Source organism: Palaemon carinicauda, chromosome 7 (genome assembly GCF_036898095.1).
Source record: "Palaemon carinicauda isolate YSFRI2023 chromosome 7, ASM3689809v2, whole genome shotgun sequence".
Taxonomy (NCBI): Eukaryota; Metazoa; Arthropoda; class Malacostraca; order Decapoda; family Palaemonidae; genus Palaemon; species Palaemon carinicauda.
In genome coordinates this window covers 169646104-169671103 of record NC_090731.1, presented here as the reverse complement: position 1 = coordinate 169671103, position 25000 = coordinate 169646104, and the positions used below count along the sequence as shown (strand labels likewise).

General features: G+C 37.9%; 1 protein-coding gene across 1 annotated transcript in view; it reads left to right on the top strand.

The window, feature by feature from the left end:
- Nucleotides 1–25000, top strand: part of LOC137644159 (uncharacterized) — a 96153-nt gene that overhangs the window by 70707 nt on the left and 446 nt on the right. Inside the window, 4 exon segments of the mRNA XM_068377149.1 lie at nt 17804–17953; nt 19521–19618; nt 20861–21030; nt 23076–25000. The exon segment at nt 23076–25000 is cut by the window's right edge and continues 446 nt beyond it. Of these exon segments, the coding sequence (XP_068233250.1) occupies nt 17804–17953; nt 19521–19618; nt 20861–21030; nt 23076–25000 (2343 nt within the window).

Below are 25000 nucleotides of genomic sequence, written 5' to 3'. Positions count from 1 at the left end.
ATTCTATATTAGTTCTCTTCCTCTTTTTTTTGTTAAAGTTTTCATAGTTTATATATGAAATGTTTACTTTTGAGTTATTACTGTTTTTAAAGTGTTTTATTTTAATTGTTAATTACTTTTCTTATTTCCTTGTTTCCTTTCCTCACAGGGCTATTTTCCCTATTAGAGTCCTTGGGCTTATAGTTTCCTGCTTTTCCAACTAGGGTGGTAGCTTAGCGAGTAATGATAATAATAGTTTATATATGTATATATGTATATATATATATATATATATATGTATATATATATATATATATATATATATATATATATATATATATATATATATATATTGTAACGTTGTTGCTGATCTTAAAATATTTTATATTAATTATTCATTACCTCTCGTGTGACTTATATATTTCCTTTCCTCATTGAGCTATTTTTTCCCCATTGGAGTATTTGGGCTAATAAGTATCCTGCCTTTCCAGCCAGGGCTGCAGTTTAGTTAATAATAATAATAATAATAGTAATAATAATAATAATAATGATACATTTAGTCATTTTGATAGTTAATAAATTTGTTATTATTATTATTATTATTATTAATTGCTAAGCTACAACCCTAGTTAGAAAAGCAGAATGCTATAAGCCCAGGGGCCCCAACAGGGAAAATAGCCTAGTGAGGAAAGGTAACAAGGAAAAATAGAATATTTTAAGGACAGTAACAACATTAAAGTAAATAATTCCTATATAAACTATAAGTACTTTGATAAAAACAAGAGGAAGATGAATTAGACAGAACAGTGTGCCCGAGTGTATCCCCAAGCAAGAAAACTCTGACCCAATACAAAAAAAAAAAAAAAAAAAGCCCTTTTCACTTCAGCCATAAAAAACGAATAATTTAACTCTTCCTTCAAGCGCAATGAAAAACTTCCCTCTCTACTTTACGCACAAAATAAACATAAATAACTCCCCCCCCCCCACACACACACACACAAAACAAGCCGCCTTCAAAGTCTAGTCATTTTTTAAGCTCCATGGAGCGGACTGGATTAAGGCCGCTTCTTTTCATAAACTCTCTCGTAAGTACTTGTAAACAAACACCTCGTTCAAGAGGACTCAGGCGCAAGTCTGAATGACGGGGAACGGAAAAATGCACACTTTGTGGGGCTTGTGAACTATCCTCAAAAGATTCTGGATACTCTCTCGTTAGAGTTGAGGGTTGTGCTGCGAAAGTTATAAAAGACTGATGGTTTTTGCTTGTAGCTTCTGAGAATTGACAGGAATATCGCAGTTGATAAAATGGTGAAATTGTTATTATTATCATTATTATTATTATTATTATTATGATGATGATGATGATGATGATGATGATGATGATGCCAGTAGAACATAACAGCAAAAGCAAATGAATTAATACAGTAGAATTATTATTATTATTATTATCATTATTATTATTATTATTATGCATGTCAATAAATCATTAGCATATGAATGAATATAGTAAAAAAGGCTTAAAATAAGTTTGAAAAAAAAATAAAATTCTGACACTTTAGCACCATATATATTGTTCATTCATTTAGCTTGCAAATTACTCCCCATTCTATGTTTAAATTCATAATATAACAATATCAATCACATCTTTGTATTGGTTTTTATTGTTGCATTATTAGGAATTATGGATTAAATAATGATTTCTTAAACCTTCTAAACAAATATTTACTTTTTTTTAGAAACTCGAACGTCATGACTAACTCTTATCTTCCAGAGTTTTGTGGAAACCGGGGACGATACGCAAAGATGCTGTTGGATCTGCATAGAATGTGAGGAGGATGAATTCTTGATGAATGAAACCACTTGCCAGCGATGCCAGCAAGGTTACTGGCCAAACCAGAACAAGACAGGTAAGGTACAGAGTGGTAACTGACAGGTAAAACTCCTTCCTTAACGTCACTTACCAGACCAAGATAGGCAAGGGACAGAGTACTGACTGACAGGTAGAACTCCTTCCCTAACGTCAATGACCAGAACAAGACAGGCAAGGGACAGAGTAGTGACTGACAGGTAGAACTCCTTCCCTGGCATCACTGACCAGACCAAGATAGGCAAGGGCCAGAGTAGTGACTGAAAGTTAGAACTCCTTCCCTAACGTCACTGACCAGAACAAGACAGACAAAGGACAGAGTAATAAACTGACAATTAAACTCCTTCCCTAACGTTACTGACCAGACCAAGATAGGCAAGGGACAAAGTAGTGAATGACAAGTAGAACTCCTTCCCTAATGACACTGACCAGAACAAGACAGACAAAGGACAGAGTAGTAAACTGACAGATAAAACTCCTTCCCTAACGTCATTGACCAGACCAAGATAGGCAAGGGACAGAGTATTGACTGACAGGTAGAACTCCTTCCCTAACGTCACTGACCAGACCAAGATAGGCAAGGGACAGAGTAGTGACTGGAAGGTAGAACTCCTTCCCTAACGTCACTGACCAGACCAAGATAGGCAAGGGACAGAGTAGTGACTGAAAGGTAGAACTCCTTCCCTAACGTCACTGACCAGACCAAGATAGGCAAGGGACAGAGTAGTGACTGAAAGGTAGAACTCCCTCCCTAACGTCACTAACTAGACCAAGATAGGCAAGGGACAGAGTACTGACTGACAGGTAGAACTCCTTCCCTAACGTCACTGACCAAACCAAGATAGGCAAGGGACAGAGTAGTGACTGAAAGGTAGAACTCCCTCCCTAACGTCACTGACCAGACCAAGATAGGCAAGGGACAGAGTATTGACTGACAGGTAGAACTCCTTCCCTAACGTCACTGACCAAACCAAGATAGGCAAGGGACAGAGTAGTGACTGAAAGGTAGAACTCCCTCCCTAACGTCACTAACTAGACCAAGATAGGCAAGGGACAGAGTATTGACTGACAGGTAGAACTCCTTCCCTAACGTCACTGACCAGACCAAGATAGGCTAGGGACAGAGTAGTGACTGGAAGGTAGAACTCCTTCCCTAACGTCACTGACCAGACCAAGATAGGCTAGGGACAGAGTAGTGACTGAAAGGTAGAACTCCCTCCCTAACGTCACTAACTAGACCAAGATAGGCAAGGGACAGAGTATTGACTGACAGGTAGAACTCCTTCCCTAACGTAACTGACCAGACCAAGATAGGCAAGGGACAGAGTAGTGACTGATAGGTAGAACTCCTTCCGTAACGTCACTAACCAGACCAAGATAGGCAAGGGACAGAGTATTGACTGACAGGTAGAACTCCTTCCCTAACGTCACTGACCAGACCAAGATAGGCAAGGGACAGAGTAGTGACTGGAAGGTAGAACTCCTTCCCTAACGTCACTGACCAGACCAAGATAGGCAAGGGACAGAGTAGTGACTGAAAGGTAGAACTCCTTCCCTAACGTCACTGACCAGACCAAGATAGGCAAGGGACAGAGTAGTGACTGAAAGGTAGAACTCCCTCCCTAACGTCACTAACTAGACCAAGATAGGCAAGGGACAGAGTACTGACTGACAGGTAGAACTCCTTCCCTAACGTCACTGACCAAACCAAGATAGGCAAGGGACAGAGTAGTGACTGAAAGGTAGAACTCCCTCCCTAACGTCACTGACCAGACCAAGATAGGCAAGGGACAGAGTATTGACTGACAGGTAGAACTCCTTCCCTAACGTCACTGACCAGACCAAGATAGGCAAGGGACAGAGTAGTGACTGAAAGGTAGAACTCCCTCCCTAACGTCACTAACTAGACCAAGATAGGCAAGGGACAGAGTATTGACTGACAGGTAGAACTCCTTCCCTAACGTCACTGACCAGACCAAGATAGGCTAGGGACAGAGTAGTGACTGGAAGGTAGAACTCCTTCCCTAACGTCACTGACCAGACCAAGATAGGCTAGGGACAGAGTAGTGACTGAAAGGTAGAACTCCCTCCCTAACGTCACTAACTAGACCAAGATAGGCAAGGGACAGAGTATTGACTGACAGGTAGAACTCCTTCCCTAACGTAACTGACCAGACCAAGATAGGCAAGGGACAGAGTAGTGACTGAAAGGTAGAACTCCCTCCCTAACGTCACTAACTAGACCAAGATAGGCAAGGGACAGAGTATTGACTGACAGGTAGAACTCCTTCCCTAACGTCACTGACCAGACCAAGATAGGCTAGGGACAGAGTAGTGACTGGAAGGTAGAACTCCTTCCCTAACGTCACTGACCAGACCAAGATAGGCAAGGGACAGAGTAGTGACTGAAAGGTAGAACTCCTTCCCTAACGTCACTGACCAGACCAAGATAGGCAAGGGACAGAGTAGTGACTGAAAGGTAGAACTCCCTCCCTAACGTCACTAACTAGACCAAGATAGGCAAGGGACAGAGTACTGACTGACAGGTAGAACTCCTTCCCTAACGTCACTGACCAAACCAAGATAGGCAAGGGACAGAGTAGTGACTGAAAGGTAGAAATCCCTCCCTAACGTCACTGACCAGACCAAGATAGGCAAGGGACAGAGTATTGACTGACAGGTAGAACTCCTTCCCTAACGTCACTGACCAGACCAAGATAGGCAAGGGACAGAGTAGTGACTGAAAGGTAGAACTCCCTCCCTAACGTCACTAACTAGACCAAGATAGGCAAGGGACAGACTATTGACTGACAGGTAGAACTCCTTCCCTAACGTCACTGACCAGACCAAGATAGGCTAGGGACAGAGTAGTGACTGGAAGGTAGAACTCCTTCCCTAACGTCACTGACCAGACCAAGATAGGCTAGGGACAGAGTAGTGACTGAAAGGTAGAACTCCCTCCCTAACGTCACTAACTAGACCAAGATAGGCAAGGGACAGAGTATTGACTGACAGGTAGAACTCCTTCCCTAACGTCACTGACCAGACCAAGATAGGCAAGGGACAGAGTAGTGACTGAAAGGTAGAACTCCCTCCCTAACGTCACTAACTAGACCAAGATTGGCAAGGGACAGAGTAGTGACTGAAAGGTAGAACTCCCTCCCTAACGTCTCTAACTAGACCAAGATAGGCAAGGGACAGAGTACTGACTGACAAGTAGAACTCCTTCCCTAACGTCACTGACCAAACCAAGATAGGCAAGGGACAGAGTATTGACTGACAGGTAGAACTCCTTCCCTAACGTCACTGACCAGACCAAGATAGGCATGGGACAGAGTAGTGACTGAAAGGTAGAATTCCTTCCCTAACGTCACTGACCAGACCAAGATAGGCAAGGGACAGAGTACTAACTGAAAGGTAGAACTCCTTCCCTGAAATCACTGACCAGAACAAGACAGACAAAGGACTGAGTAATAAACTGACAATTAAACTCCTTCCCTAACGTTACTGACCAGATCAAGATAGGCAAAGGACAGAGTTCTGACTGACAAGTAGAACTCCTTCCCTAATGACACTGACCAGAACAAGACAGACAAAGGACAGAGTAGTAAACTGACAGATAAAACTCCTTCCCTAACGTCAGTGACCAAACCAAGGTAGGCAAGGGACAGAGTACCGACTGACAGGTAGAACTCCTTCCCTAACGTCACTGACCAGACCAAGATAGGCAAGGTACAGAGTAGTAACTGACAGGTAAAACTCCTTTCCTAACGTCAGTGACCAGACCAAGATAGGCAAAGGACGGAGTAGTGACTGTCAGATGAAACTCCTTCCCTAGCGTCACAGACCAGACCAAGATAGGCAAGGGACATAGTACCGACTGACAGGTAGAACTCCTTCCCTAACGTCACTGACCAGACCAAGATAGGCAAGGGACAGAGTACCGACTGACAGGTAGAACTCCTTCCCTAACGTCACTGACCAGTCCAAGATAGACAAGGGACAGAGTACCGACTGACAGGCAGAACTCTTTCCCTAACGTCACTGACCAGACCAAGATAGGCAAGGGACAGAGTACTGACTGACAGGCAGAACTCCTTCCCTAACGTCGCTGACCAGACCAAGATAGACAAGTGACAGAGTACCGACTGACAGGTAGAACTTCCCTAACGTCACTGACCAGACCAAGATAGGCAAGGGACAGAGTACCGACTGACAGGTAGAACTCCTTCCCTAACGTCACTGACCAGACCAAGATAGGCAAGGGACAGAGTACCGACTGACCGGTAGAACTCCTTCCCTAACGTCACTGACCAGACCAAGATAGGCAAGGGACAGAGTACCGACTGACAGGTAGAACTCGTTCCCTATCGTCACTGACCAGACCAAGATAGGCAAGGGACAGAGTACCGACTGACAGGTAAAACTCCTTCCCTAACATCACTGACCAGACCAAAATAGGCAAGGGACAGAGGAGTGCTGACAGGTAAAACTCCTTCCCTAACGTCACTGACCAGACCAAGATAGGCAAGGGACAAAGTAGGGACTGACAGGTAAAATTCCTTCCCTAACGTCACTGACCAGACCAAGATAGGCAACGGACAGAGTACCGACTGACAGGCAGAACTCCTTCCCTAACGTCACTGACCAGACCAAAATAGACAAGGGACAGAGTACCGACTGACAGGTAGAACTTCCTTAATGTCACTGACCAGACCAAAATAGGGAAGGGACAGAATACCGACTGACAGGTAGAACTCCTTCTCTAACGTCACTGACCAGACCAAGATAGGCAAGGGACAGAGTACCGACTGACAGGTAGAACTCCTTCCCTAACGTCACTGACCAGACCAAGAAAGGCAAGGGACAGAGTACCGACTGACAGGTAGAACTCCTTCCCTTTCGTCACTGACCAGACCAAGATAGGCAAGGGACAGAGTACCGACTGACAGGTAAAACTCCTTCCCTAACATCACTGACCAGACCAAAATAGGCAAGGGACAGAGGAGTGCTGACAGGGAAAACTCCTTCCCTAACGTCACTGACCAGACCAAGATAGGCAAGGGACAAAGTAGGGACTGACAGGTAAAACTCCTTCCCTAACGTCACTGACCAGACCAAGATATGCAAGGGACAGAGTACTGACTGACAGGTAAAATTCCGTCCCTAATGTCACTAACCACACCAAGACAGGAGAGGGACAGAGTAGTGACTGACAGGTAAAACTCCTTCCTTAACGCCAATGACCAGAAAAGACAGGCAAGGGACAGAGTAATGAATGACAGGTAAAACTCCTTCCTTAACGTCAATGACCAGAACAAGACAGGCAAGGGACAGAGTATTGAATGACAGATTTAAATTCCTTCCTTAATGTCACTAACAAGACGAAGACAGGAGAGGGACAGAATATTGACTGACAGGTAAAACTCATTCCCTAATGTCACTAACCAGACCAAAACGGGAGAGGGACAGAGTACTGACTGACAGTTAAAACTCCTTCCCTAACGTCAATGACCAGAACAAGACAGGCAAGGGACAGAGTATTGAATGACAGGTAAAACTCCTTCCCTAACGTCACTGACCAGGACAAGACAGGCAAAGGACAGAATAGTAAGCTGACAGGTAGAACTCCTTCCCTAACGTCACTAACCAGACCAAGACATGCACAGGACAGAATATTGACTGGCAGGTAAAACTCCTTCCCTAATGTCACTAACCAGACCAAGACAGGAGAGGGACAGAGTACTGACTGGCAGGTAAAACTCCTTCCGTAACGTCAATGACCACAACAAGACAGGCAAGAGACAGAATAGTAACTGACAGGTGAAACTAATCAGAATCAATTATTTTCATTAATACATACACAATAATCATATTCAATTTACAAAATCAATTTCTGATATTGATTCATAACAAGACACTTTTGACGATAGAAAAACTTGAAATGAAAGTTTTAAAATAAAGAGTTCACTCAAACTGCTAATTGTTGCTTTGCAGGTTGCGAGGCCATCGAGGTTAAATACATCTTGTGGAATGATGAGGAAAGCATCGCCGCCTTGTGCTTGGCCACCCTGGGAATGCTTGCAACTCTCTTCGCCATGATTGTGTTTATCAAGCACAATCACACTCCCATTGTTAAGGTATTTGCTGCTTTCAGAGAGAGAGAGAGAGAGAGAGAGAGAGAGAGAGAGAGAGAGAGAGAGAGAGAGGGAGGGGGGGAGAGGGTGAAAGTGAACGCGTATATGGTGCTGGATTTTGTATTGTTTTATTTTCGCTTTGATGTTTTAGTGAGTTTTTTTTATCTATCTTCTGTCAGTGATGAATCAATGAGAGATTTATTAGAGTAATGTGATTTTAATGTCACGCACACGAACGCATATATATATGTATATATATATATATATATATATATATATATATATATATATATATATATATATATATATATATACTTATATATATATATGTATATATATATATTGTATTTATTTATGTATATAAATTTATATATATATATATATATATATATATATATATATATATATATATATATATTTATATATATATATATATATATATATATATATATATATATATATATATATATATATATATATATATAATATATATATATATATATATTTATATAGAGAGAGAGAAAAAGCATTATATATATTTACGTATATGTAATTATATAAATACAGAGATTATATAAACAAACATATATATACTGTGTATATACATATAATATATATGTGTATATATATAATATATATATATATATATATATATATATATATATATATGTGTGTGTGTGTGTGTGTGTACAATATGTTTTATGTATAATAACTGTGTGTATGTATGCTTGTGTTTACCGAACCTATAAACTCAGTTTTAATTTGAAACCTTCTTTGTCCTGAACATTCATAATCCCTTATCTAACATCATAAACATATATAGATTTTCATGTTATAAACATCTTGTCAAACTCCATCTTAAATTTATAATTTTGTCTCAGTAATTTCGCGTTAGGAAAAATACGTCATTCTGGATTTGTAAGACAATAACTCGACTGTGCCAATATTGATATAAATTCATTTTTTACTCTTGATTGATTGATTATAAGTTATCTGGCATCCTGACATCTAAGGTCATTGGCGCCGATCTTTTATTCCTGTCTGTCTTTTTTCTCAAGTTTCATAGACTTGCTTGATAAAGAAACTATCTTCGGCTTTCGATGAAATCATTGATAATTATCCAGTTTTTTATTACCTTTCAATTCATTGATAATTGTCCTTTTTTAAGTTTCAAATAATTGATAATTGTCCTTTTTATAACTTTCAAGTCATTGATAATTGTCCATTTTTATTATTAATTTTCAAATTATTGATAATTGTCCTTTTTTTAACTTTTAAATTATTGATAATTGTCCTTTTTATAACTTTCAATTCAGTGATAATTGTCCACTTTTTATTATTAACTTTCAAATCATTGATAATTGTCCTTTTTATAACTTTCAATTCATTGATAATTGTCCATTTTTTATTAACTTTCAAATCATTGATAAGTGTTCATTTTTATTAACTTTTAAATCATTGAAATTGTCCGGTTTTTTTTTTTTTTTTTTTTTTTTTTTGTTAACTTTCAAATCATTGATAATTGTCCTTTTATTAACTTTCAAATAATACATAATTGTCCATTTTTGTTATTAACTATCAAATCCTTAATAATTGTCCTTTTTTAACTTTCAAATCATTTATAATTGACCATTTTTATTAACTTACAAATCATTGATAACTGTCCAATTTTTCATTAACTTTCAAATCGTTGATAATCCTCCATTTTTTCATATCAATTTTCAAGGCTTCCACCCGTGAATTATCCTACATAATCTTCGTTGGAATGATGGTATCCTACTGCGCCACCCTCCCTCTATTGGCGCGTCCTTCGCCTTCATCGTGCGCTCTCGCGCGCGTCCTCCCTGGCCTGTCCTTCGCCATGATCTACGCGGCGCTGGTGACTAAGACCAACCGCATCGCGCGCATCTTGGCAGGAACGAAGAAGATCATGATGCGCAAGCCGCGTTTCATGTCGGCTACTGCCCAGGTAAAATAAACACATTTTTATAATCCAAAAAGCCTTAAATCTTTAATTTCGTCTATGGGATCCTAAGGATTGTATAGCAAAGGAGAAAATTATTAAATTAATGTTGTACGGATAAAGTATTGGTCACTACTTTCTTCTTCTTCTTTGTCTGCATCTTTTCCCACTTCTATGTGGGGTCGATGTTTCTGACCAGCTTTCTCCATCTACCTCTGTCCCACACTTCATCACCGGTTAATGCCTTTGATCGAAGGTCATCCTTGATACAGTCCATCCACCTTCGCTTTGGTCTCCCTCTCCTTCTCGTTCCCTGTACCTCCATTTCCATCACTCTCCTCCCAATATACTGTTCATCTCTTCTCATGAGATGACCATACCACCTCAGTCTACTTTCTTGGATCTTATCTCATAGTTCTCCAACTCCTGTGGCACCCCGAATTACTTCATTCCGTATTTTATCTCTTCTTGTCACCCCACACATCCATCTCAACATTCTCATCTCTGCCACATCCAGTTTCTTCTCTTCTGTCTTCTTTATTTTACTAAAGTATGCTGTGAGGTTAATGAATTGATGCTGTACAGATAGATTATTGGTCAAAATTCTTTAAAGTAGATATTTTTCTTGTTATTTTACTAAAGTATGCTGTCATAAAGAATGTTTTACCTGTATTACATAATATGCTATTATATAAAATACTTAACAGTACTATTCTTAATATGAATTTAGCAGGCTATTTCTTAAAATTAATTAAGGAAGGGTTGAAATTATTAAAAATTTAGATACGGTGAAGAGAAAAATTACTTAGACTCTATTTTATTATTTTCAAAACAGTCTACATATTAGGCCATAAACACATAGCAAACAGTATCTCTGGTTATATCTCATAAGAATGCACCTCAGGTTACATCTCTTCAAGCTATATTTATTTTATATACAAGGGATTATATTCTGCTCTACTTCCCTCAGGTTACATTTCTTCAATATAGATTTGTTTAATACCCAGGGTTTATATCTCTTCAAGCTCTATTTATTTTATATCCAAGGGTTTATACTCTGATGTACTTCCCCCAGGTTACATCTCTTCAAGCTATATCTGTTTTATATCTAAGGGTTTATATCTCTTCAAGCTATAATTATTTCATATCCAAGGGTTTATATTCTGCTCTACTTCCTTCAAGTTACACCTATTCAAGCTATATTTATTTTATATCTAAGGGTTTATATCTCTTCAAGCTATATTTATTTCATATCCAAGGGTTTATATTCTGCTCTACTTCCTGCAGGTTACATATCTTCAAGCTATATTTATATGATATGCAAGGGTTTATATTCTTCTCTACTTCCCTCAAGCTATATTTATATTATATCTAAGGGTTTATATTCTGCTCTACTTCCCTCAGATTACACCTCTTCAAGCTATATTTATTTTATATCCAGAGGTTTATATTCTGCTCTACTTCCCTCAGGTTACATCTCTTAAAGATATATTAGTTTTATATTCAAGGGTTTATATTCTGCTCTACTTCCCTCAGATTACACCTCTTCAAGCTATATTTATTTCATATCCAAGGGTTTATATTCTGCTCTACTTCCTTCAGGTTACACCTTTTCAAGCTATATTTATTTTATATCTAAGGGTTTATATCTCTTCAAGCTATATTTGTTTCATATCCAAGGGTTTATATTCTGCTCTACTTCCTTCAGGTTACATCTTTTCAAGCTATATTTATTTTATATCTAAGGGTTTATATCTCTTCAAGCTATATTTGTTTCATATCCAATGGTTTTTATTCTGCTCTACTTCCTGCAGGTTACATATCTTCAAGCTATATTTATATGATATGCAAGGGTTTATATTCTTCTCTACTTCCCTCAAGCTATATTTATATTATATCTAAGGGTTTATATTCTGCTCTACTTCCCTCAGATTACACCTCTTCAAGCTATATTTATTTTATATCCAGAGGTTTATATTCTGCTCTACTTCCCTCAGGTTACATCTCTTAAAGATATATTAGTTTTATATTCAAGGGTTTATATTCTGCTCTACTTCCCTCGGATTACACCTCTTCAAACTATATTTATTTTATAAACTCAAAATGTTTATATTCTGCTCCACTTCGACAGGTTGTCATCACCTGCATCTTGATCAGTATCGAAGCTGGTATTATCACTACTATGCTTATCTTGGACCGACCCGACGTGATGCACATCTATCCGAAGACAGGAGAGGTCAGTGAGTGGGAGATGGAGAGGATATTCCAAGTATGTTTTTCGACAGGAGGTTTCTAAATTTTTTTCTTGGAGAGAGAGTGTTTCAATATAGGTTTTGCTGAGGAAGTTCCAGTGTTGTATTTTTCAAAGGTTCTGAAGTTCCCCAAATTGTTTCCTGGAAAATTCCAACATAGATCTTGCAGAGGAAGTTCTAGGATTGTTGTTTATATTTGAAGAAGTTTCCAAGTTCCTAAATTATGTTTCTTTTTTTTTGGGGGGGGGGGGGGGGCGACTGAGTTCAATTGTAGCTTTTGCAGAGGAAGTTCCATGTTCGTATTTTTTATGATCTAAATTGAAGAACATGAGAATGGCAAATGGAAGCCCATATAGTAATTCTCGTAAAGAAATGGCAAATGGAAGCCCATATAGTAATTCTCGTAAAGAAATTATGTTAACGTACCCACCTTTTTACAAATTGATTAATTAATTTAGCTACATATCAAGTGGTTGGCAATGATGCTAATTAGTACATTTTATTCATTACAGTAATAAGAGTAGTTGCATGCTATCGTCAGTATTATTAATATCATTATTGGTGTTGCTATCATTGTCATCAGTAGCGGAACTATTGTTGTCTGGTCAACGCTGACCTTAAATAGAAACTCGTTAGTCTTCAACCTGAATTTCCTTCTTATCTCTAGCAATTTTCCATAACTTCTACAAAAGAGTCTTAGAAATTAATAACAGACCTTTATACAATCCCTTCTCAGTACCCGAAGAATAAGACAATAACATCTCATAGTCTTACAATAACGAACCTTTCTCAAATACTCGTAAAGTTCTCTTCTTCCCAGAGTCAAATTTACCGCGCGTCATTGAACGTTCTTCTTCTTCTTTTCCACAGGTGCATTTGGTATGTAACACCTCCCCTCGAGGCATCATAGCCCCAATGGGCTGGGATTTTTTCTTGATCGCTATGTGTACAGTGTATGCCATCAAGACTCGTAATCTCCCAGAAAACTTCAACGAAGCCAAATTTATCGGGTTCTCGATGTACACAACTTGTGTCATATGGGTAAGCTTGGATTCATGTAGATAAAATGTCATATGGATAAGAGGCGACTTGGATTTATGTAGATATAATCATTTTACAGCAAAATGCGACCGTTGATAAATGTTATATAAAGCTTTTGTTGAAAGATTTGATAAACTTGCAAATTTTAGCCCACACGAAGTAAAGCCAAAATAAATACACTTCACGTGTCGTACATAAATCTCCCTGGGCCAGTTACAAAGATTTAGGGTCACATAACACTCAAACAGGTTACGTAAGACTTCGTAACAAAATTACTTGAAATAAAAAGTTAATTCTTAAAAATTAACATCCCAACACGCCAAATTTCACGGATGGATTTATATTATAACATAATAGTTGATAGTTGTTCCATTTGTTTCCTTATTTCCTTTCTTCTTGGATATTTTCCTTGTTGGAGCCCTTGGACTTATAGCATCCAGCTTTAATTATTATTATTATTACTTGCTAAGCTATAACCCTAGTTGAAAAAGCAAGATGCTATAATCCCAAATGCTCCAATCAGAAAAAAATAGCCCAGTGAGGAAAGGAAACAAATAAACTACAAGTGAGTAAACATCAAAATGAAATATCTTAAGAACAATAACAACATTAAATTAGATCTTTCATATATAGAATATAAAAACATGAAAAAAAAAAAATGAAGAGAAAGAAGACAGAGCAGCGTGCCTGAGTGCACCCTCAACAAAAAGGTTGTATCTTAGCAATTGATAATGATTTGATTTATCTTCTTCAAATTTGATTTACCTTGTTCAAAGATGGATTTACAATATATAACAAAGTAGTTGATAGATTTTCCATTAAATTTACACCCATTTTTTAATAGGCCTACCTTGTGACCTCCGACACATAAAAAAGAATGTTAGAATTTTAATTTGTTGATGCCTTTAATTTACCATCCTTTTCTCTCAACAGATGGCGTGGGTGCCTATATACTTTGGCAGCGATCACAAAATCATATGTATGAGTGTATGCACTTCCCTGAGTGCCCTAGTCATACTGGTCTTACTCTTTTTCCCGAAGATTTACATCATACTTCTGAGGTATGATGTCTTTGCTTCTCAGTTTTATTTTATTTTTACTTTTACTTTGATGGCTGTTTTTCCAGTCTCATACAGCAGGGGAACCCCACTCTCTACAGGACCTCCACTGTCGTTTTACCTTTTTCCTTCAGAGTATTTAACGTTTCATATCGCGTATTGTTCATTTACTGTTAAATCGTCACTGTCAAAGGACTCATGAAATAAGAAAGTCTTCAGTTTCCTCTTGAAAGCCTTAAGGTCTTCAATCATTCGAATGTTTCGTGGGAGCTTATTATATAGTCTCGGGGCCGCATATTTAAAGGCCCTGGAGCCTAAAGTAGACATAAATCAAGGTTCCAACAGTTTGAAGCCATCTGTAACACGTCCTTATAGTTGCCATGTTAATAAGAAGGTTGATTTGTTGTTTAGAATCAGTTATTGGTATTAATATTTTTATTTCATTGGCTTAGATTTTCAGTTCTTTATTATTAGAATAAACTGATTTAATATGGTTTGTGATTTTCAACATAAATAGTAACGTTGTATGTACTGCTCTTTATGTCTGTAAACATTCTCTCTCTCTCTCTCTCTCTCTCTCTCTCTCTCTCTCTCTCTCTCTCTCTCTCTCTCTCTCTCTCTCTCTCTCTCTCTCTCTCTCTCTCTCTCTCACCAGTCCCTTTTGAAACGTTTTCAAACGTTAATCTGAATCTCTTTTTTCAACGACATAGGCCCGAGAAGAACGACCGATCGGCCTTCAAAACCACCACAAACGTTCGATGCCACATCGGGTCAGCTAGTAAAGCCAGTCTTTCCCGCACGTCGGATCGATCCCCAAGTGCAGCTATTGAAAGGTCAGTGTTCTCTTGCTTATGGCTACGAGAATGAAATGTCACTAAAATTATGGATTTTTTTTCCAGTAATATACATGTGTGAAATTATCAGAATTTCAAAATTGGTGTAAGTGGTTTTCTGTGGAGCCGTTTGATCCAAGTGTCATTTCATATTTTGTAAGTTATTTATTTCTTTAGGTGTTTCAAGTCGTTTTTTTACAAAAAAAAAAATAATAGTTTTTATTGCTAAAAAGCCATTTATATATAATTACAAAATCTCATCCGGTCCCATAGGCAATCCCTTTTCTACCTGGTTACCTATTTATCTGCTTTTTCTTCAAGAATTCCATTCAAAGATTTATTTGAGTCCAGGCAAATATAGTTATTTTAGTATCCCATATAAAGTAAGACTACCGTTTTCTATGATTTCTTGAGGAATAAATCATGCGTTTTCTAATATTTTCTATGGTATTCTTTAAATAAAAGTTTCCTTCAACTCTTAAGTTTTGTTCATCGTATTTCTTTGTCTGCTCGTTTATGTATTTATAATAGCTGTCTTATGATTATTCAGAAAGATGCATAAAGTGTCAAAGACGATAACTAAATATGTCAATAGCGTAAAATTTGACCATAGAAATACACTGACAAGAATATATTATGTCAGTTACGTCTTGTTTATGTGTGTCATTTAATACATGTTGTGTATATATTTCTGGATTTGATTTGAGGTGACTCTCCCCTTCTTGGTAAATAACAGTGAAATGTAATGATTATGTCCTTATGATCCTCATTGATGAGGAAAATTACTGCTAAAATTTTGTACTTATTCATACAAAAATCTATTCAATCAATCTGTAAAAATATATATATATATATATATATATATATATATATATATATATATATATATATATATATATATATATATATATATATATATATATATATATATATATATATATATATATATAAAAGAAAAGAAAAAAGAAGAAGGAAGGAAGGAAACGAGGTTCTTGGCATTCAAACATGAAACATGAAAAGGTAGATAGTTTTAGAGCCTACAATCTGTACAATCACTTTTAGAAAAAACGTAAAACTTCCATATGGAAAATAGTCGTATTTGAAAGTACTTATATACATTGATAAGACAATGCATATAAAAACAGAAATGCTAAGAATATTTCAAATTCATAGTTTTTAGTGTTTAGAGTTATCTTTCAAATTATGTTCTAATTAAAAAGACGGTCCAAAAAGCAATAAAAATGTGGTTGGAGTTTGAAGTAACCCGAAAATACAATTGTTTAAATGGGGCTGAGTCGTGCCCTTTTAACTCTCACTGTTCCTTCAATCCAAGAATTTGATTATATAATTAAGATCTTTCATTTTATCCTTCTTTATTATACTTTTAGAAAAATCAGTAAGTTACGTTTTTAAAGTATTTCTCGAGGAAGTTAAAATCATTGATCACTATGATGGAAATGTTTTCACGATCATACATCTTCTAAAGATGGGTATTTTCACACATAGGTCTAGGTTCCTCCTTTGAAATCTCTTGTGTAAAATGCGCAATTTTCACAGGGGTTTTTTACTATAAAGATTTCATTATAACTTAAAATTTCGATGTTATTTTAATATAATCTAATCTGAATTTCTACTACTAATTATTATTATTATTATTATTATTATTATTATTATTGTTGTTGTTGTTGTTGTTGTTGTTGTTGTTGATATTATTATTATTATTATTATTATTATTATTATTGTTAGTATAACAATTATTAAGAAAATAAGACCTCATCCAAGTATCTAAGTATTTATGTAAGGGAGGAAGTCGCTAACCCCGCTCCCCCTCTCCATTCTCCCCAGTCCCCACTCCCCCCATCCCTACACCCCATCCCCACTCTCCCCTATCCCCACACTCCCCAATCCCCACTCTCCCCGATCCCCACCCTCCCTAATCCCAATTCTCTCCAATCCCCACTCTCCCAAACCTCACTCTCAACCTTGGAAGAAAAATAACTAATCCCCCTAGCTCTCAACAATCCCCCACTCTCCCCACTCCCCCAATCCCCACTCTCCCCAATCCCCACTCCCCCAACCTCCACTCTCCCCAATCCCCCCTCTCCCCAATCCCCACTCCCAACCTCCACTCTCCCCAATCCCCACTCCCCCAACCTCCACTCTTCCCAATCCCCACTCCCCCAACCTCCACTCTCCCCACTCCCCCAATCCCCACTCTCCGCAATCCCCACTCCCCCCAACCTCCACTCTCCCCAATCCCCACTCCCCCTACCTCCATTCTCCCCAATCCCCACTCTCCCTACCTCCACTCTCCCCAATCCCCACTCTCCCCAATCCCCACTCCCCAATCCCCACTCCCCAATCCTCACTCTCCCCAATTCTCAATCCCCAATCCTCACTCCTCCTAATCCCACTCCCCAATCCTTACTCCCCCAATCCCCACTCCCCAATCCTTACTCCCCCAATCCACACTACCCCCCAATCCCCACTCCCAAATCCTCACCCCCAATCCCTCAAATCCCCAATCTCCAATCCTCACTCCCCCAATCCCCACTCTCCCCACTCCCCACTCCCCGCAATCCTCACTCCCCGCAATCCCCACCTATATGATGACAATTCAATCAAACCGTTGTTATCAAGAATACCATTAATCCTTTCTACGTCTCCTTGCAGCATGTACGTAGGGTCAGCCATGCTGGGCATTGCCCAACCGCAGCTTTCACTCATGCAACGAATCAGATCTACCCTTGGGATGCCCTTCATGCCCGCAGGGTTTATGCCCAGGGACTCTAACCCCAAAGGGCTTCTTAAGAGGGAGATGAGGTAGGTGGATTGTTTGGTTAAATTTATGAATTATATTTTTGCTTTAGACAAGTGGCAATTGAAGGTTTAAAAGTTTCTCTCTCTCTCTCTCTCTCTCTCTCTCTCTCTCTCTCTCTCTCTCTCTCTCTCTCTCTCTCTCTCTCTCTCAGTTTATTAAGTCCACATGGATGAATGAACGTATACAAATGTAACTATATATATATATATATATATATATATATATATATATATATATATATATATACAGTATATGTATGTATGTGTGTGCGTATGTGTTCATGTATTTGTGGCTATATATATATATATATATATATATATATATATATATATATATATATATATATATATATATATATACTGTATATATGTATATATATATATATATATATATATATATATATATATATATAATATGTATGTATGGATGTGTGTATGCATTTGTGGATATGTATATATATATATATATATATATATATATATATATATATATATATATATATATATATATATGTATGTATGTGTGTATGTATTTGTGGATATATATATATATATATATATATATATATATATATATATATATATATATGTGTGTGTGTGTGTGTGTGTGTGTGTGTGTGTGTGTGTGTATATATATAGGCCTATGCTTCAAGCTTTGACAAATGCAATTTCCATTAGTGTCTTCAAATTTAGTTATAAGCCTAAACATTTAAAATCTTAAATTATAATTCAAACAATGAATAACATCACACTTCAATTTCCATTTAAACTTACCATTAACTTAAATTTTCCAAACGACAGTATTTTTCTAACAGCAACTAAGAATTAAAAATCACTGCAAATCTATTTCTCTCCAATGGCTTATTATTATTCACCCGGTAATAATTATATCAACAATAAACTGCAAATTAATCTCGAAACAATGCGTTATCACTTCACAGTGGATGGTTTTCTCGAAGCATTCACTAGCGGTAGGCAGAGGGTGATAACATGGCGAGACCTTTGTTTATTCCCTCTGTTTATCCTCTTTGCTACCCCCCCCCCCCCACCCCCATTGTTTATATGCTTCGATTGCCATTGTTTATTTACTTCGTTGTGGTTTAGTTATCATCCCTTTGTTTTATTTGTTTGTGGTTCCTTTCTCCTGTTTGTTTATTTACATCTAATACTCTCATTTACTTACCATTTTGTTTATCTGTTCAACTATACAGTACTTTCATTTGCCCATTGTTTATCAGTCTCTCTCTCTCTCTCTCTCTCTCTCTCTCTCTCTCTCTCTCTCTCTCTCTCTCTCTCTCTCTCTCTCTCTCTCTGTATATATATATATATATATATATATATATATATATATATATATATATATATATATATATATATATATATATATTAAATTATATTCTATCAATTACCTAGTCTATCGTCTCGTATGCTTTCATTTACTCATCAAAATATTTCTTCGACTTGCATTCAGTATCGATTTGTTTATGCTACCAGCCTTGCCTTTATCCCCTAAGCTGATTTCCTTGTGCACTAATTCTGCTACTTATTCTTCTTCTTCTTCTTTTCCCAGCTTATGGAGCGACGCCAGTGGAAGCGGGAATGCGACGAACCAAACAAGAGAAATTATGCTGAAGAGAGCATACGGATCGCAGCTGGACCTGACCGCAGGTAATTCAGGTGCCCCTGGGCCCAAGTAGCCCGTGAAATGTAGCCTCATTACTTTGCCGGGTGGGGAGTTTAACCTCTGAGGATTTCATGAGTCTTCAAATGCATTTCATGGCGTTTTAGTTTCCGTTGGCTTATCTGGAAGGGAAAGTAAGTTTGACTGTTGTTGAATACGTCTAGGGTTCTGGTGTGGAAAAGATCGTGATTTATGGTCTGTAAATAACTCCAAGTTTTTATTAGTTAGGGAAAAATACAAATTATCTCCGAATTTGACATATTTATTGAATGTGGGTTAGAAATGAAACTATTGAAAGATTACTCTAGTGCCATATGTGGATGAGTTCATGATGAGGGATAGATGGAGATGGTTTGGGTATGCTCTTCACACTCCCCAGGAGAGATTAGCTCCACATGGAACTAGAAGAGTTGGAAGACCCAGGCCTACATGGCTGAAGACTATGAAGCGCGAAGTACTAGATGATGAATGGAGTAGTATTGAATTAGATGCTCAAGACAGAGACGACTGGCGAAATCTAACCGAGGCCCTTTGCGTCAGTAGTCGCAGAAGGTGATGATGATATTGACGTAAAGGGAAATTGGAAGATATCGTTTACTGTATTTTAAGTGAAAATATTAGAAACCATTTGGTTATGTTGTTCTTATGAATTTTAATGTTGGACTTCATTTATTGAGGATTATTTTACCTTTATACGAAAATTAAAAAATTTTCTTATGCATTTCATATTTACTACGATAGAAAAATATTCTTTTCTTTGTAAAACAGATATTATGTAATACCTTCTAGAATTTTTAAGCTGTATACTGTACATACATACGAATGTCTCTGCTCTACTTTATGCATGTCCGAACACATACATTCCTTAAGTTGAAAAGAAAATAACATTTGAGTATTTTTCACAGTCTCTCTCTCTCTCTCTCTCTCTCTCTCTCTCTCTCTCTCTCTCTCTCTCTCTCTCTCTCTCTCTCTCTCCATATCCCTAAAAATTTTATATTTTCAACCTAATACCTAGATCTACCTGTCTTTTGTTTAGAGTAGAGGTTCCCAAACTGGTGTAGTCTAAGGGGTGGTTGGTCGCAGCCCCCCCCCCCCCTTCCCTCAGGTAAGTAGGTAATAAATCGCCTCCTAGGTTAGGTTAGGTGGAGAATCTTAGGTTACCTGGTGTTCAATCTGTCCCAACGAACTACAAAGCCTCCGTAGCTGAGAGGTCTATTTTTTTCTGGCAGACGGTTTTTGGAGCCGAGAAGAGAGAAGCTCACAGACCACAGACGACCTCTTAGATCCTCTGATCCCCCGACTTCGAAGGCGAGTAGCGAGAGCAGTTCGAGAGAAGTCGTTGGACATAGACCAAGGGCGAGAGTTCTTCACCCTTACTCACAGCTGGATGTCATCACAGGTTAGGAAGATAACTGTTGATGTTCATATCATAAACCTACTTTCCTTTTTTATTTCATATCCCATTTTATGGATCTCTTATTTTAGTTGAGTGGTCCGTCCCTCCCAAGGAGAGAAAGCCATTTTTTCAGGGTTGTAGAAAATTGTTCAAGATAGAAGACCCTTTCGTTAATTTGTCCCACTAAATCTTCTTTTCCTTTTTATTTCATATCCCAGTTTATAGATCTCTTTTCTAGTTAAGTGGTCCTTCCCTCCCAAGAAAAGAAAACCATTTTTGCAGGGCTGAAGAAAATTGTTCAAAATAGAAGGCCCTTTCGTGAATTTGTCTCGCTAAACCTTCTTTTCCTTTTTATTTCAATTCCCATTTTATGGACCTCTTATCTAGTTGAGTGGTCCTTCCCTCCCAAGAAAAGAAAACTATTTTTGCAGGGTTGAAATTGTTCAAGTTAGAAGACCCTTCCTTCACATTGTCTTACTTCTTGTCTGGTTTTGTCTCACAGGTTCACCAGCCTCAACAATGGTTCGAGATGGAATGAATTTTCTTCCATTGCCGTGACAGAAGAAGCCACATTAAAAAACAGCTCTTTGATTTTAGTTCCTTTAACGTATATTAATTTATCCTTTAGTTCCTTTATAATTTGTATGATCATTCTTCCACCTACTTTAGTATTTAAAATTCTCTTTATGTAAGCGCTATCGTCGAAGATTATTAATGGAGTTTTGTAGAAAACTTTATCACCGTAGTGGTAGCTATTGTTTGAACTAACACTTTAGTTAATATCTTCTGCCACCTTTTTCTTCGGTATTCTCTATGGGATGCCATTATCTAAACCTGTGCAATTTATCCACGTTTTAGTCAGAACCTTCCATTTTTTAGACCCTTGCAAAGTAATATTGAAATAGCTGAAATTTCATAACAAACTGCTAGAGCTAGACATTTGCCTGGGATTCTATTTTGGTGGAAACCCGAGTACAGTATTAGCTTTTCTAACTATACTTAGCTAAGAACTTGTTTTTCAGAGAGAGTAGGAAGTGCATCATTATAAACCATTATTTAAAAGCTTATATCTTAGCATATAAATTAATCTAGAGACAAAACCTACTGGCAACAACTCGTACATTGTTGAATTATTTTGATATCGAACTGATTTTTTTCCCTCTTGTTTTATTTCTTATTTATGTTATTACGCAGAAAATGTATTTTCTGAATATTTACTTTTAAGTATTACTGATAATCTGAACCTGAATTTAATAAAAAAAAATGCATATGAAAAATTATATTGCTAGACCAAGAACTATATAGATTTACAATATTTTACACAGGATAAAACTAGTGAACCAAAGTTTCAAGATTTCCTAGAGTAGTGACAGTCGTGTCATGGGTCTATTATCTATAAATAGAGTTCCCAATAGAGTCACCTTTTTTATGTGGTTCCTTTTCCGCTCTTTACAGCCATCTTTACAACACAAATAAACTTCTCCAGCGAGTCTGTCTGTCAGTATAATAATGAATAAGTTATTCACCTCAGTTCACCTGCAGAATGTTCTTAGCATTCACCATAGCGCCACCTATTGCATAGAGAGATCTGGGAAAACAATATTCTTAGCATTCACCATAGCGCCACCTATTGCATAGAGAGATCTGGGTTTGTCCCTAGAAATAGTGAATAAAAAGAGCAGTACAGAAGTGGTTGGGGTCTTTTTAACTTCTAGTCAGTGCATGCCAAAGACTTCTTCAATTGACTAAAGCTAAATATATGTCTCTTTGCTTGACACTGATTTTAACAGAAGAGAAATAGCAAATATTATTATTACAAGTTAGCAAATGCTGCTAGATAATGTTCGTTCTAAACGCATGCTCACATTATGTAGGATAAGATAGACTAAATCAAGGCTTTAATTGTAAATTAACAAAGGTAGTAATTAAAAAGAACCACTTCAGGGTAATCATTGTAAACTATGTAGAATAGCTCTCTGACTAATCAGTAGTATCAGTATACCTAACTAGTTTCAGCAGCTAATTAATTGACCTTTTCACTAACTTAGGCTGAGGCTGCTCGCAACGAAATGAACAGAAATGACAGCGAGAAGAGTAGTGGCGGGAAGATAATCACAACCATCATCAGAGAAGACGTCAAGGAAGAACCGGCTGAGGCAGAAAATGCGACTAAAGAAGGCAAAGTTGGTGAATCAGCAAATGCTGGTGGTAAAAGTGATAAAGAGGAGGAAGGTGGAGAAAAGGAAGAAGAAGAGACTCCCCAGGGAATGGAAAAAGTAAATGAAAGCAAGACTGAATCAGTGACGAAAGATCCTCCGCACACACCAATTAATGTGAAAAATGGCGTGTCCAATCCATGTGTTGTGAGTGAAGACGACGTGGTACAAAAGCAAAGCGACTGTAAAATATTTATTGATAAATCGGGTTGTGACACGACTGAGATCGTTGGAAATCATTGTGCAGCTCTTAGTAGCAAAGAAAGTGTTCATAAAGTCGCTGAAAATACTGAAAAGCTGATAAATGGAAGTATTCAAACTCTATTGGACCGTTCCTTGCCAAATGCAAGTAGTACACAGGTGGTTAATTTCATTGGGTATGGTTCCGCTCTGCCCTGCGACCCCACATGGAAGAAGCAACGGTCCGTTAGCTGTGATAATGGCGTCATCCATAGTTCAAGTGATGTTTTGTCTGTAGAGAATGTCAATACAAAAGAGTGTTTACAGAGGAGCCATGGCTGGATTCCTAATGGTGAAACTGAAAATTTTCTGTTGACAAGCAAAGACCGTTGTAACGGCTCTCCAGATAGTAATGGCCGCAGAAGAAAAGTTGGAGTGTCTGCTAAAGTGTCTGACATCAGAGGGATTCTGAAGTCAGGCAGTTTGACATCTGTAGACAAGGACAACCGTGTTTCGTTCGATTCAGAACCACCTGAAAGTAGATTATGTAATGAGGAAAGAGTACTATCTCCGGTTTCCTCAGAAGACGGTGCTGAATCTAACTGCTATAGTGTCAAAACTAACGTAGCTTACCAAAATATGGCCTTCACTGACAGTGCTCCAATACAAAGTTCAAAATCTGAAAAGAGCAGATTCAGAATACTGGAAGAAGCCCTTAGTGCTGAGAGTGATGCTGATATGTCAGACAATTGTGAACTTAAGACAATAATCATACGTTTAGGCAGTGATGACAATAAAGACTGCAACAGCCTAGGTGCGACGGGTTTAGATAAAAGCGGACATTCTATAAACTGGAGACCAAAACTAGGTCGGAATCATAAACTGTTATCATGCACATCAGAAAACTTAGGTGTTGATAATCCAACAGCCTCCTCTGATACAGAATTAAACTACCTTAAAGACTCTCACGTTAACACGGAAACCGATAACAGCAGAAAGTACGCTAGTGAGAGGGAGCTCGTTATTTTAGATATATTGCAAAGTACTGTTAATCAAAGATGTTCCCCTCTTGGCCCAAGCATCCAGTGTAGCTCTCTCGTCCCTTCAGTGCAGGCAGTACACCAAGACTCCAAGACATCGGACGATCTAAGTCCTGTGTCACTCAAAAGCTTTACCATTTCTCCACCTGAGAATTACAGAAACTCTCCTACTGTATTGTCTCGCTCAAATTCCACGGATGATACAACAATGGCTGAGCAGTGTTGCTCAGGATCTGCGCTAAGTCCTAACTGCATGCAGAAACTTCCCCAAAATGACAGTAATCACAATCCTCAAGCATACAGGTGTTATCAGGACACGGCAATCATCATCGACCATCCAATTCAGGGTTGCTCTGACTGCAGCATGTGTGGGACAAATTTTTCAGAGACCTCGAGTGTTCCCCAAAACGACAGGCTAAAAATGTGTTGTACCCCGGCTCCCCCAGTATCGTCTTCTGTGACGCCACAGTGTAGTCTGTGCACCATCCCCCAGCAACACCAGTGCTCGGCCGGACAAGGCTGCGAGGGGAGAGTGTG